Here is a 14,537-nt window from a genome sequence, read left to right on the forward strand (position 1 = left end):
ACGTCTACTTCGTTCACTGAAGACTAGACTAATAAATGGCGAAACGAGTGGTTTTATTTGGCTCATCTAACGATAAGCTGATATAACCTATTTCGATGACACCTAAAATGAAAATGTAGATAATGAAAACCTGAAGATTGTCAACAGTGTAGCTTTGGCTTTCAGGCTGCCATAACGACAGATGACATGAAGAAATATTGAAAATGGTTCCCTTTGTCGTAAACGTCGTCTCGCATGAACTAAACCAATATAAGGCTATTTGATCTGCACACATTACTCTAAAATTGGTCGGGGTAAACAATGGCGCCTCACGAAATAAACCTTTCATTACAGGATTACGTTCGTGTTCATAATTAGCCATGTGGAAACATATTTCTGAATTAAGAAGTGCTAAGCTCAGAAAAAAGCAATATGAAATAATATTTTGTGTGTCTGTTCCCGTGTTTTATTACGCTGCAGCGGTTTGAAAGGTTGATTCGCAAGAAATTGACTATCCTAACGCGAAATTTTTGTTAGGTCAGGTTAACGTGAAGATCCACTTAAGCTATTAATCACGCCTCTGTAAATACCGTACCCAGTTTGCCAAATAAAACCCTAGCACACTTCAAGCCTTCAACCGCACAATCACGTAAATCCGTAGCTCGCTATAACTGTGTCTTGTCTCATCAGGTCAGCAAAACGATCAGAAACAAAATTCATCTGAGCACGTAACGAGGAAAAACTTTTATTTACATAAAATCTACCATTCATTAACAAACACATTAGTTTTCTCAAGAAACAAAAAATAACAAAATCTGTTCACTGTGTCCCAACACTCAAAAATTTGTTGTAAAAAATGCAACAATCGTAAGCTCTTCTATATTTTATAATACAGCATATATTGAAAAAAATGCTCGTTTTGAGCTCAAAACATCATGTAATTGTATACAAAGAAACCTAACCATTTTCTATGTGAATAAAGCATCAGCATATGAACCAAAGCGCCTCCAAAGCGATGGCCAATACAATAATATCAGTTGTTTAACTTCGTATTAAGTATGTAAACACTGGTTACAAACTTCAGATTGTGTTATAGCTAATCATGACCTGGGCAGTTGATATAATAATAGACAAAAGCAAAAACAGCAGTGCAACTCTCCCTAGCAAGTTCTTGTAAATTTGGCAACGATAAAAATCTACGAAAACGATGGTAAGCATATAATGGTAATCTAGCGATGCAGATTTTGAAATAAACTTTCCTTTGTTTAACATGTAAATATCTTTTTTCATGAAGTCTGTTAAACAAAGTCAACCGACTGCACAATTCAAGCAAAACTTTAAAATATATGAGAGTAGTAAAAAAGTACACCTTATTTACAGTATTTCAAAAACTGGATCGTTATGACAAACCCTAGCAAAAGTTGTTTAAAAATCAAATAATCTCAGTACACTTTAAACGACATTTCATCCACAATTATACTGTTAAAACAAAAATTATTATGTAACCTGATAAAAGAGTAAATATGTCACAAGGCTGTTATGCTTCAGTTACAATGGGATCGATGATTTTGGATGCGTGATATAAACCTTAATACAGCTCAATAATAAGCTATATATGACGCTCAGCATCGCACTTCATAGTAATTCACGTCGATATTGAACGATGCAAAAGGTATTATTAACAGAAAGATTTATCTTCAAAAACGATACTGTTGGTGTGACAGTGAATTGAACTGCATCAAACTCATAATTAATAGATAAGGGCAATAGGCTTGTAATTAGTATTTATGATGGGAACATCGAGGAACTGTAAGGCAGTGAGTGTGATTTCTGTGCTGCATAAAAGTTTATGCTGCAGATAGATGGCTTCAACGAAATGGAAATGTATTAATTCGACAAGTACACAAGTGGCATTGTGAACAGACATAAAAATGATCACTTTTTTTAAATGTTTAGTTACTTAATAATGCTCTCATGGATGCATCAAGCCACGACTGAATATCAAAGCATACTCTAACATAATAAACTCTTTTTGTACTCGCAAACACTCTTGGAAATAATCTTTAATTTTCATCATCACTGGGCAGTAATTCATGCATCTGGAATTGTTTTTCCACTAAAGGCCTTACATCCCCTTTCTAAATAAAAACACAAATTAGTTTTAATATGCAAATTCTCTTTTTCTAATGCAAAATAGCGAATAAAATTATATGCTATATTCAATACTATACTATATTATATAAACTATATTCAAAATAGTGAATATAGCACAAGTGAGTGAGTTATGCGAGCTTTATTACAGTCCCCTTTGTTATTGTAGAAAGTAAAATAAAATGTGATTATTATATTAATGTGTTGTTATAGCACCTGCTGAGTGAGGGTCTCCAGAAACGGAACCAGTTTAAGCAGTTCATTGTCATCTTTGTCAGAAAACCAACTTTCAATTGGGATGCCATTTGACAACTGCAACAAGTGGGCCAATTTACATCTACAATTTTGGGTACAACAATGCATCACAGAATAAAAAATTTAAAAATGGCTGAAGTGTTTACCTGATATGCAAATGCTTGCGGGGAATTGTCTATGATGACAGTTTTACTAAGATCTCTGCCTAAGATGTTTAGGTCCTTTATATAATTGCCTTGGACACAAACACAATGCTCTCGAAATAACCGATGTCTGAATAGAAACATAACTAAGTTTTTGCACATGAAACACTGAACAAAAATACAGCAATCTTAGCAACAGCTACGCAAGCTAACCTGACGAACTGTTTCCCACCATCAAGCATGTTCAACAGTTTATCAGCATACACTCTTTTGGAGGCAGTGAACAGAATAATCTGTGTGGAAATGCCCATGATTATTAACTAACGACTCAATTTTGGAAGCATCATTACTTTTATACAAATTACCTCATAGAACTTTGACATTTTCTCGAGAAATTCTTTATAATTAGGACGAGTGCGAACAAAAACCTGCCGTATAAAAGCATCATTGATCAATTTACCAATATCTTTAATATTACAATAAAAATAAGTCATTGGTTAAAAAAATAGCATGTAGATATCTTTTCAACAATCAAAGGCTTAAACCTGGTAAACAACGTCCTGAAATAAAACAGAAAAAGTGAGATCAGCATCTTCCATTTCATTCAAACTGCAATGCACCAAAGTCTCATCTAAGTCTAACACTAAGGAAAATTCTGGCGAGCTTCTAGTCTTCAACGGCAAAGCTAAAACAAGCAAAAATACAATACAAAACCACTACCATACAATTACATAGAGGATTGACATCACATAAAACAAGTGCTAATACCAGCAAGTGGTTAGACATCAACTTGACTATTAAAGAACAAAATCAACAAATCAGCCTAATTACCTGGTTGCCGACAACGTTGCTCTTTGGTGAGTGGTGGCAAATGCTTGATGAAATAAAAAGGATCAAACACATCCCAATCCTCTTCATATTGATGATTGGGGTCAGGAGGACTGGTCATGGAGGGGGAATTAATTTCATATCTTACTTCATTGGATGTTGGTTGAGAATCATTTACTTTTGAAATTAGACAGAGACAAGTTTAACCAAAGAAATGGGGATATAAAAGGTCGGGCAACCCAGCACAATGCATTTCAATATAAATTTAACACTAAAGCAATGTAATAATTTGTTTTGTAGAATTGTAATCGTATCAAGCAGCAATTTAACAAAAATTTCATCTTGGATTCAGATTAACAGTAACTTGGCTAAAAATCAGAATAATGAAGAAATTTAACTAACAGTTGGGGTTGCTTAGTGCAATGGTCTTCAAGTTTTCCTCAATATCAACATCAGTTGTGGAGGAGACCTCAGCGACTTGTTCTTCGAGTTGATTAAGATGCTCTTCAGTGCTAGTGCTCGACTCACTGCTGCTGACTTCTTCGTCTTTGGAAAGAAGAAAAAATATTATACAAATTTTTTAATGACAATAAGTTATAACATAACATACCAAGTTAATTTATTTAACTGTGTAAGTAAGACAACCCACCATTGGCTTGACCGAAAAATTTATATACAGGTGAAAAAATTGCCCCCAGAAGAGATTTAGAAGCTGATTGCCTTTTTTTCTTTCTTCTCCCTATACCACAAAGTTAGCTTTAGATACAATGTAAACAGAGTATACATAGTACATAAATACGCTGTCCATGGAGCTACAACACTTATTAAAACCCAAAGTTCAGTTATCAGCATTAAAGCCTCCAGGGAATATAATTCCTATCAAAAGTGTTTTGCATGGTACAAGATTAAAACAACGGCCTCATGATTCTATTTTTATCCAAGGTGCACTGCACACCCACTTTAGTCCAGCAAACAGGATATTATTCTTTTTCGAGAGAGATTGCGAGAGAGAAAAGTATTTCGCCACAATAGCAATGACTCACTTCATGATACTGGCCCGGACTTACGTGATCACAATTTCAATAAACGAAATAAAAATATATCGCAAACGAGCAAACAACAGCATAGATATATGGCTTTAATACTACAGTGTACTTTTAAAACCAAGAAAATTGCATGCTTTTCTGCCAGAAAAACTTCAAATGTAATCACAAACCAATACCTCTCTTAGTAGGCTTTTTGTCCAATGTGTTACAGTTTATGACATCTTTTTCAGTTGGCAGTGGCCTGTTTTAAAAACATGAACAAATCGTTTCAAAAATACAGTTTTCGACGTAAATCTGTACACTCAAAACCTTAAAAAGTGAAATAACTAGTTCACCCACTTGCAGCATGGCTTTGTTTCCTTCATCACTGGAGTAGAATGAATTAATGAAGAGTCAAGATCTTCATTTACAGCACAATGCCTCCTCCTTTTAATACGATCTGCCCTTTGCAACTGAGGTGTTCGATCAGAAGCCTACAGAAAACAGTGCTAATTGATACCTCTCATAATTATAATGCATGCAGAGACGCCAAAGTCTGAAAATAATGTGGAAATGCAAACATTATTATCTCCAGTGGAGGTAATTAAATGTCCTGATTCGCCCTACAGCAAATTGACCTGTTTTTATTTCCTTGCAATAATCCCTCACTTATCACCTTTCATAATTTAATTAGAAACAATTAGCGCGGGAACACCAGGGCCACTGCATGAAATAGGACTAAAACGCACTCACAATAGACTTAATCCTAGAACAATGATTGCAGACAATCACACCTGGCAAGACGTCTCTACTGTTATGTTCATACAATGACACGATTCTTATTTCTTATAAACAATAAAAAAAAACACAAAAACGTCAAGATTTGCTTCTGTGCCTCATCTGATTTAGCTCAATTCGTAAACAACACGACCAAGGCAGTGTGATTACTCGTTTCCTGTCCGTCTGTTGTTTTCAAAGTGCCGTAAGCCGCTCGAACTCAAATGATATGGTGCCAACAAAAAAAACGTTTTAGTGTCGATCGCTAAAATTATTCACTGACTTTAAAGCAAAAAACTGTGCTACCTCGTTTGCATTCTGACATTCATGCAAAAAACATTATCTTCATTACAGCGCTTGTTTCTATGTAATTTCGACTTACAAACTGACGACAAGTGTAGAGTCTTAAAATTAAGATGCTGAGGGATCATTCAAAAGTCCGCGAAGGTAACTGCTTCTCAAAGCACTCCGTAGTACAACTCTTGAAGTTACTGGCTGCTGAAGTTTTCCAATCACCCAAAAATCACAGATGCAGACTACCAAGTTGCGATGTTAACCGCACGAAAAATCGTGGCCGCGTAAATAATTAATAATGTTTTTGGCAAATGTCCAATAACGATGTCCTACCAAAATGTGCTCGTGCGTTATGGACTGTGTTCATAATGGCCGTTAAGCATAAATATAATAGAAAAATATCGCACGTAGTGAGTGTAATGCACCTAACGCACGTAATCCACAAAGCGCACGTAAGTTCACCTCAGTATTTACCAAACGTTTAATATTGCTTTCACGCAACGATGAGGTGCGACAGCCAACCGAAAGGAAAGAGTCCAAGTGCGCAGAAATATTTTGCGCAGTAAGACAACAGAGTTACGAACAGAAATAGACTCAGTCAGTCTCATATAAGCTACTTTGGGTTGGACCTTCTAGTATTTTGGCTTTAGTACATTAGTTTGGGTACAAAATTCATAGTATAACTTTCTTAATTATAAAAAGAGGAGCTTTTTATATTGAGAAAAGCGAATTTGCCGTTAAAGTCAGGACTTCGGTGCCGTCCTTATTTCTAAGACCCGTTCTCACTTTGAGGAAACACGTCTTAAAAGATATTATTGTTCTACCAATTAGAGTTTCTTGGCTTTTCAGAAAAAGGCCTCGACAATAACTTAAAAAAATATAAGTATGTTACAAAAACACTTATTTGAAGTGGGAGCGCGCACAAAACAATTTTGTCTTATAAAAAAAAAAATCTCTATTAACTGAATTAACCTTGAAAACATTAAAAAATTTAATGGTTAAATAAGGTCACAGTTATCCGGAACCTGTAGTATTGTTATGGACATTTTCGCAATATATTTGGCCGCGCAGACATATTGACATGCATATGCATGAGAAATATATTTTGCCCTCTCGTTCCACAAGCTGTAAACAAGGACCGTATACATTTCTTTATTACGTCAGAATGTTATGGGCACCATCACGCCTTTTCTGCGATGCACAAATGTTTGTACATTACGAATAGTTAAACGATTTTTTCATGAGACGGTTTTGGAGACGGATGCATGTTTAATAAGAGAGCACTGGTCAAGTCTTGGCAACGTGAAGTGTTATTGATGTAAACATTAATTTTAATGTTAGATGACTAACCTTAGTGCAGCATTAAGAAATTAAAACCATTGGTAAACATGCGGATTGTATTCTGATTTCATGTTACCAACATGTAATGCAGTTAACTTTGTTTTTCATTGATTGGTGGTGTCACAATCTTTATACTTGAACTTGAAAAGGTCTTTGCATGACTTAAAGTCGGCGATGAATCCTCACTGCTCGAGCCCCAGTTACCGAGCTTATCTTTTGTGCAAGTCCCGATTGATGCAGCTATTTTTTTTGACTTTTTTATTCCCTGTCTGTTGCCAGAATTTGGAACTGTACATCAGAATTACTCAACAGAAGCAAGTGTCGCTCATACCTTGCCAAGGTCAAAGGTATTACAACGGTAGCGCAACTGGGAATCAAACCCGTTATGATCGAGGCACGCGAAACGCTCCGCACCGTGCCTACAATTCACTGAAACGCGTCATGCCCGATAGAATAATTTCTATAGATGTTTGTAAATGGCTCAGCTCCAGTAGGCATACCTAGAACTAAACTTCATTTGCGGCTTTTTTGTGCGCATTGGTGGAATGCCTTCCGTAGTTTCTCGTGACAAACCTAATCAACATCATGTGATGGTTATGCGATCATGTATTTCAGGCTGAAACCATACGTTTCACTATAGCAGCTGATAAAAAAATTTCTCAACTTAAGCTGCGTTCACATATTACGTTTTCAATAACTAGTTTTCGAACGTCTATCGTGAATACGACTTATTTCAACGGCAAGTGGTTTTCAGAATATTTTAAGTATTTTTGGACGCTAAGGTTTTAGTACGATTTACTACGACCCATTTACGATTTACTGTTACTTATTTAGGACTTTGTCTACTAGCCCAGTATAGTTGTGGTGTGTTATCATTGCTTCTATTACGTTCGATCATCAGTGTCAGCGCAGTTTTTCGTCCGTGGGAGAAATAAAATGAAGGAATAAATCTAACAGTTTGTTGGTATAGTACTACAGTATATTAAAATCAAACTTGGCCAAATAAAGGAATATAATACCGTATTGCGCATCAAAGAAAACGAAGACCGCTAACTAGTATGGAGACTTACACAGAATCATTTGCAAACAATGTTTACAAATTAATTCTCTGCTAAATAAGAATAAGCTGCAGTAGGCCTATACCAATACCAAAACAAAAGCATAACCAAGTTACTTCGATAAACTACGCTCCAACCTAATGCACTTTCATTGCTGTAATGTCAGCTGTTATTATATCCTAAAATGACAATATGCTGTCATGCGCGCTGGCTTATATGATTTTCGCGATGGCTGCTGACACATTTTCGTCATCAAAGCTGTTATGGCCGGACATTATATAGGCTTTCTCTTGCATTTACAAAGTGCGCTACCGCCTGTTGCGCTGGCTTTTCTCTCACCGTCGATATCTTGAAAATTTTTCTCATTCTACCTTCAATTACCGCAAAAATTTTCAAAGTATTCTAAAAGATTTGCTCTATGTGAACGCAAAGTTCTGGAAATGTTGCACATGTTTTGAAACCTCGAACTTGACATCGTTGCCCTCGTGAAAGGAAAGCTTGGAAATGCAGCGTGGAAACCTTTCTGGTATACTCAATCAGCTTTCACGTCTTACATCGGTAAAGTTTGGGTTTTAAACTAACGTAGAGATAACCAGGTCAGTTTCCGCTGTGGCTTGGAACCGATGAGTAGACAGGAGTCAGGACAAGACATGGATGGACCTTGATCAATGGTCCAATTGACCTCATCTTATGTTTCAAGTATTACGAAATCCATTTATTATTGATCAAAACGAAAACTAAATCGTAAATGGTGACTTGTTTGTGACTTTGTATGTGGTAAGACTTGACTTGGCTTCACTTGGGAATGTAATTAAATGACGTAACTTGTGTCACAACCAGTAAGACCTGTTTCCATCACTGCCTTAAAGTGACAAACGGTGGAAAATTTGCAACTTTAGTTTGTGAGTATGTTTTGCTTACAAGCAGCCATAGTTGTTTTAGTCTTTGAAAGGATTATATAACAGTCACTTAAACTTTATTTTTGGGCCACAGGCACAGTGCAGAATTGTTTTACAAGCAATTTTTGGCTGGTTGGTTAGAAACACTGATTTAGTAGATCTATAACCTACTAATCAAGACAAAATATTCCATGGTCAGCCCACACTTACTTGTAATTAATTGATCTAAAGTGCATCAGCATTAGCTCTAGCACCACAACTGAAGTTGCACCACTAGAAAAATGTCGTGTACTAACGTGATGTTAACTCATAAGTGTTACAAGTTTGTGAAATTCCCAACAACTACCTGTACCAGAGGGAGACCTGGTAAATCCACATCAAACGTTTTCCACGTGTATCACCCACAGTGGCAACTTATGGCAAGTGTGACACATGCTCAAGCCAATTAAAACAAACATGTTGGCTGTGTGATAAATGCCAACTTTTCATTATAAATGAATAAAGAACAAATTGATTCATGCCATCACACCAAAATTTGTGTCTATGCACACAAAATGTTTTGTCAGACGCTACTATACTGTCCAGTCTGGTATGGCTCTGATCAATCTATATAAACTAGAAACTACATTTCGTAACAAGAAACCAAAAAGCTGATAAAAGATACAAGTACAGACAATTGAATTTCCTAGTGTTTGGGTGTGTTTCAGAATCAATGTTGTGACAGACGGAAAAACTTATACATTTATGTAAGAATTACCAAAAAATGTTAAAACAAATAACACAATTGGGTATTTTATGCTGGCATGACCAAGCTTCTTACCTACAAGATGATTTTAATTTTATAAGATATTTTTACCTTCTGACGGATGGAAGGAATAAAAGTTTTATCCCACAAAAGTTTAAAGGTTTTATCATAAAACCTCACGTTTATAATGGTGCAAGCAATGTGCTCAGTTTTATCTCAACTGCAACTAGAAGTAAGCATTTTTACCCCAAATCCTCTAGATACTATCCTTATGTCATTAACTATGTACGGTATATTGCTTCGTGTGTTATACATATTTTATGACAACCTGCTAAATGCAGACATTTTGTGACGGACAGAGAAAAACTTTGTAACAAAGTTATTTGGGTAAAAACAAAGTGATAGTCAATTTTTTACATGTTCTTAAGTTATAATTTTTACTTTAAGTGCCAATAAGTATCATTTATCAGCTCACTTTTTACAAAATATTACACAAACAGTAATAACTTAATTCTTGCAGATGAAACAAAAGAAACAATAAGTTCATTTTGTTTATCAATTTTACATTGAATTTTTTCTGCTATTTTGACATAGCAACATGCTGCGAACAGTGAAAATTGGGTATTACCCAAGAAAGCAGCCTTAACTTTATTTTAATTGAAATTTTCGTAGTTCAATGCATTATCTAAGTGGATCACTGCTTCCTCTTGCTGCAAACCATCAATGTCCAATCTGTATTGTATGCCTTGTGCTCTTTTTATGAAATAACGCATTTTTAGTGAAGTTACATCGTTTTTTTTTGTTTTGTCATAAGCTTCCGAGCCACTAATGTCAACTAAAACTTTTTCAGGAAACAATGGCCACTAATTTTTTTCCATGTATAGTAAAAACTGTTACATATGCAATAAACGTCATCAAAATTTGCATCTGGACATTGAGAACATAGTTCTTCGGCCAAGATTTTTTTCATTGGATTGCAAGTTACAGTATTTAACAAAAGATGGTATTTTGATGGAAGAGAAATTGTGTTATTAACTTTATTCACTGCTTCACAAAACAAAGTAATGTTTTCACAAATCGGGCATAAGCAAATGTTTCTCGGGATGTCTCTCTGATAAGTAAATTGTTTGTCAAGTTTTATAAACCTGTACAAAGTGGAAAAGTTTATGTTGTTAATTGATTCCTCGGAAGAATCCTGCATGAGTGAAGTGAGCCTGATTGTCCATATTAAGCAATGTTTTCGTTTGAATACTTTTTCACCATGTTTTCTTTGTATATAAACTTGGTAATTTTGACCAGGTAGCACATATGAATCATCAGGTCGCTGCAAAAATGCACAAATTGCTTCTGCATTGGCGTCTTGGTCCACAAATTTTGGTCTTCCTGGTTCACCAATCTTAGGTTTCCGGGGCACAAACTTACAATTCAAAGACCTTGCAAGTTGAGTAACTGCTACAACCTGTTTCGTTGGGCTTTTCGGAAGAACGTTTTTCAAATTATTTATAGATCTATTCAAGGAAGAGTGATTTTAAAATCCTTCATTGATTTTTACAATTAAATTCCCTTTTTTCTGACTATAGCTTAGATTTTTTTCTTTCACAGTCTTTCTTCAGATAACTTTTCCTTGCTTCACTGTCGTGTTTTAATGCTTCTCGCTATTTCTGCTTTCTTTCTCTGTTTTTTTTTCCAATTTCTTTCATGCTCCATTTACTATTTTTTTAGATTTCTGTTTCCTTTGTTTGGCAGACATGGCTGTTTGCCCAATTAGTTTTCGACTCATAGTTATCTTATGTCCAAAACTAATACCAAAAATTAACATATATGTTGTTAAATTACCAACTTGCACCAAAAATACAGTTTATGTATTAAAAACACATTTTGTGACGAACGGAGAATAATTTCAAAAGATATTATTTCTACCTGAAACTAGGAAAGGTATAATAAAAGGTATTCTGTTAATTGGCAGAACCAATACAGCTGATTTTTCCATATATTCACTTTTAACAACAAGCCTAAATGTACATAAAATTTTAAGCCATTTTTTTGTGACGGACGGAGAAAATATTTAGACGATGATAATCTAAGCCATTTAAGAAAATCCTACTAAACTGCAATAATTGAGCTTTTTGATGTCCTAGTGATAACCTAAAACTCGATTAAAATTCCTTACCCTGCTTTCAAAACTACAATTTATATACCGGTTTTAAAATGGAGTTAAAATCAAGGGAAAAAAAACTTTTAACTTGTGGTCACTACCAATGCAAAAGTTATAATACAAAATAGACAGTAGCACTAAATTGTTCAACTTCTAGCCATCTAGGACTCATATTAAGCAAATTTTCATCATGATTCTATAGTTAAAAAATTAAGTTGGTTGTTACATCATTTTGAAACAGACCCGTTTACAAATATATACATTTTTTAAACATACGTTATCTTCATTACTCCCAGCTATAAAGCGCTTGATTGATGTGAAAATGCTGCTTGGTGTAAGCTGCTGTTCACTCTGATAAAAGAAATTTCAAAATTACCTTGCTGCTAAAAAAAAAAACAACAAACAAAATATTTCTGATGTAACAACCAAAACAAGTTAATATAATAGTGTATATTAAACAAAAAGCAACGTACTTGACATGGTGAATGCTTCCGTTTATTTGCTCTTCTAGTGGAAGTGGCAATTGGAGTATCAGAGAGCTGCCTATGTCGCAGCTTCATTACAGTCTTGTTACATTTACTATTATTTACAAATAGCTTACAAATATTCTGTCCAAAAATATTTTAATCAAAATAAGTGTGATAGTAAGAAATGACAGTATTTCACAAGCATTTATTAATTAAATTGTTTAGCTAACGAAAATACTTTGTGTTTTAGCTAAATCATGCCATTAAGAAATTTATATTCTCATTACACACACATATATATATACAGAAATTTCATTTGCAGTTACACCACCTTATCTGATAAGGATCAACCATTGAATAACTTAATGAACCTGATTGGAAAGTACGACAGTTTTCGACGAGAAATCGTGCATGCAAACACACAAATAAATTTATTATAAATTGGGTGAGTTAAATATTCGGCATGCACTTTGGTGAATCTCATGCGTGCAGGTGTCACACTTTCCACTGTGGTTAATGAATAGGCCATCTAATTAAAATGGCAGTATTCAACAAAAAATGGTGCAAGCAAAGACAGAAATTCTGGTATGACGGTGTGCCATGATAAAATTCGTCTGTACACACATGATGTTTCATCGTAAATTGTCATAATTATTAAATTTCTTTGGTTAATAAGGCGAATCTAGGCCTAGTATACTGTATACAAGTGCACAGTCACAGCATGCCTTTGCATGTTAGACCCCAACTACTCAAATTGTAAGGTCATCTGGTTGTGCACTTGTATATTAGACCCGACGAAGCTTCGATAGAAATTTAGGCCTAACCTACGTTTGAACTAGTCGTACTATAAGTTTTAATCAACAAAAGGTTGCTGGATATGTTCATTATCATAATATTTGTCTTTTTTCAATCAACAACTGCCAAGGCGATAGCCTATAAGCTACCGCACCGGCCAAACTGCAAAGGATGGCCATTTTCAGCAAGATCTTGGGTGCACAAATCATCCAAAAATGACAAGTGCGGTGCGCAAAAATGTTCAGATGCAATTACACAGTTTGACTTGTTCAATCTTTAAATCAATTGAAAATTGAGTGCACAGAAGTTCTGTCTAAGTAATTAAGTGCAAAATAACGCACTTTAAGTGCGGCGCAGGCCTACGGTATTGAGCGCGCCTGTACCAAACTCTGCAGTCTGGCGTACCGGTATGATATGGCACTCTAGGCCTAAAAGTACCGGGACCATACTTAACACTGATGAGGTTTTGAAGCCTTGGCTTTTTAACCGCCAGTAGTTACGTGGGCTCAAGAAGCACATGTTGTATATCCGGTATTTTACCATAATACGGGTATAGTAAATGATTCAAAATTCAAATATTGCTCAAAACAATTCGATATAAACAGCCTTTCCCGCCGGAATCCATGAAAATCAATTATTGAGTGATTCAGTAGTAGGGGATTTCAAGCAAACAAACCCGGATGTTAAAACGAAATAGTCTCACACCAGAACACCATCATTTGTTTATTTCGTTATCATGGTATGATTAGCGTGATTTCACAATCTTAATCCTCGGACTGAGGAAAGTCTTTGCACGACTTAAAATTGGCGATGATTCCTCGCCGCTCGAACCTCGGTTAGTGAGCTTGTCTCTTCTGGCAGTTGCGATTGAATGATGGAAACATTTTTTTTATTTGGACTTATTTCCCCCAACTTTGCGCAAAGCGTAGCAAGATTATAATAAAAAAAAACAAGAATAGGTAGGTTCAGTCAAGCAACTAACATCCTGTGTAGAGAAACCTTTAAGACCAACCACTCCGTAACTGAGCTGTCGTGTTATTGTAGGTTATAGCCCTATACCAGTGGTATTCAACCTTTTATGGTTTGTAGCCCCCTGCTCATCAATAAAAAAACTAGATTGTTACTGTTACATTGCAAAACGCTGTTTACTTCTCTAATGCATGTGCAGTGGCCTTCGCGCCGCTACTTTTGCATAGCAGGCACAAAAACGTGAGAAACTTGTGCACCGCTTTGACTCGTCTTCCCCTACTACTACTCTATATCTCACTATTGAGGCATCGGCTCGTGGCCCCCGGTTGAGAAACCTTGTCCTATACTAAAGAAGTATAGAGTATGTAGTATAGTACCCTATACTGTATAGATTATCTCACTGCTCCACTACAGTATCGGAATTTTCATCGTCAAAACTCTCGGACTGCGGTTTATACTCATGGTATCAATGTTTCATATTTACAATTAATAGGGATGGGTCGATACGAACCTGAATAGATTCACCAAATATCACCTTTATGGAAGATTCGGGCGAACACGAATACCAACAATGGCGAACCCGAATACAATATTACTTATATATTTACTGACTTTTGTGAAAAATGATGATCTAGTTTACCGACAAAGCTAAATTA

The 14,537-nt window shown here is 35.5% G+C and overlaps 1 protein-coding gene across 2 annotated transcripts; it reads right to left on the minus strand.

Moving 5' to 3' along the window:
* Positions 1 to 708: 708 nt before the first annotated feature.
* LOC143465927 (CTD small phosphatase-like protein 2-A) lies at positions 709 to 12,254 on the minus strand. 2 transcript variants are annotated; one of them, XM_076964455.1, is made up of 13 exons: positions 12,124 to 12,254; positions 11,927 to 12,001; positions 4,742 to 4,875; positions 4,579 to 4,643; positions 4,006 to 4,095; positions 3,759 to 3,902; positions 3,360 to 3,533; positions 3,074 to 3,213; positions 2,894 to 2,956; positions 2,742 to 2,821; positions 2,532 to 2,658; positions 2,347 to 2,442; positions 709 to 2,117 (listed from the first exon to the last, which is right to left on the minus strand). In XM_076964455.1, the coding sequence occupies exons 1-13, from the start codon at positions 12,208 to 12,210 to the stop codon at positions 2,043 to 2,045; spliced, it is 1,350 nt and encodes a 449-aa protein (XP_076820570.1). In that variant the 5' UTR covers positions 12,211 to 12,254; the 3' UTR covers positions 709 to 2,042. The 2 variants fall into 2 exon arrangements, with proteins under 2 accessions (XP_076820570.1, XP_076820571.1); XM_076964456.1 differs by lacking the exon at positions 11,927 to 12,001.
* Between the last annotated feature and the right edge of the window lie 2,283 nt (positions 12,255 to 14,537).

The sequence above is a fragment of the Clavelina lepadiformis genome, chromosome 7 (genome assembly GCF_947623445.1).
Source record: "Clavelina lepadiformis chromosome 7, kaClaLepa1.1, whole genome shotgun sequence".
In the NCBI taxonomy this organism is placed as follows: domain Eukaryota; kingdom Metazoa; phylum Chordata; class Ascidiacea; order Aplousobranchia; family Clavelinidae; genus Clavelina; species Clavelina lepadiformis.

Bases quoted from the DNA above. Each gene is read 5' to 3' on its own strand.
- LOC143465927 (XM_076964455.1), bottom strand. From the start codon at position 12,210: ATGAAGCTGCGACATAGGCAGCTCTCTGATACTCCAATTGCCACTTCC. The intron at 2,822-2,893 runs GTAATTTGTATA...ATTTCCACACAG, and splicing joins AAATGTCAAAGTTCTATGAG to ATTATTCTGTTCACTGCCTC. The intron at 2,443-2,531 runs GTAAACACTTCA...CACTTGTTGCAG, and splicing joins CGCAAGCATTTGCATATCAG to TTGTCAAATGGCATCCCAAT.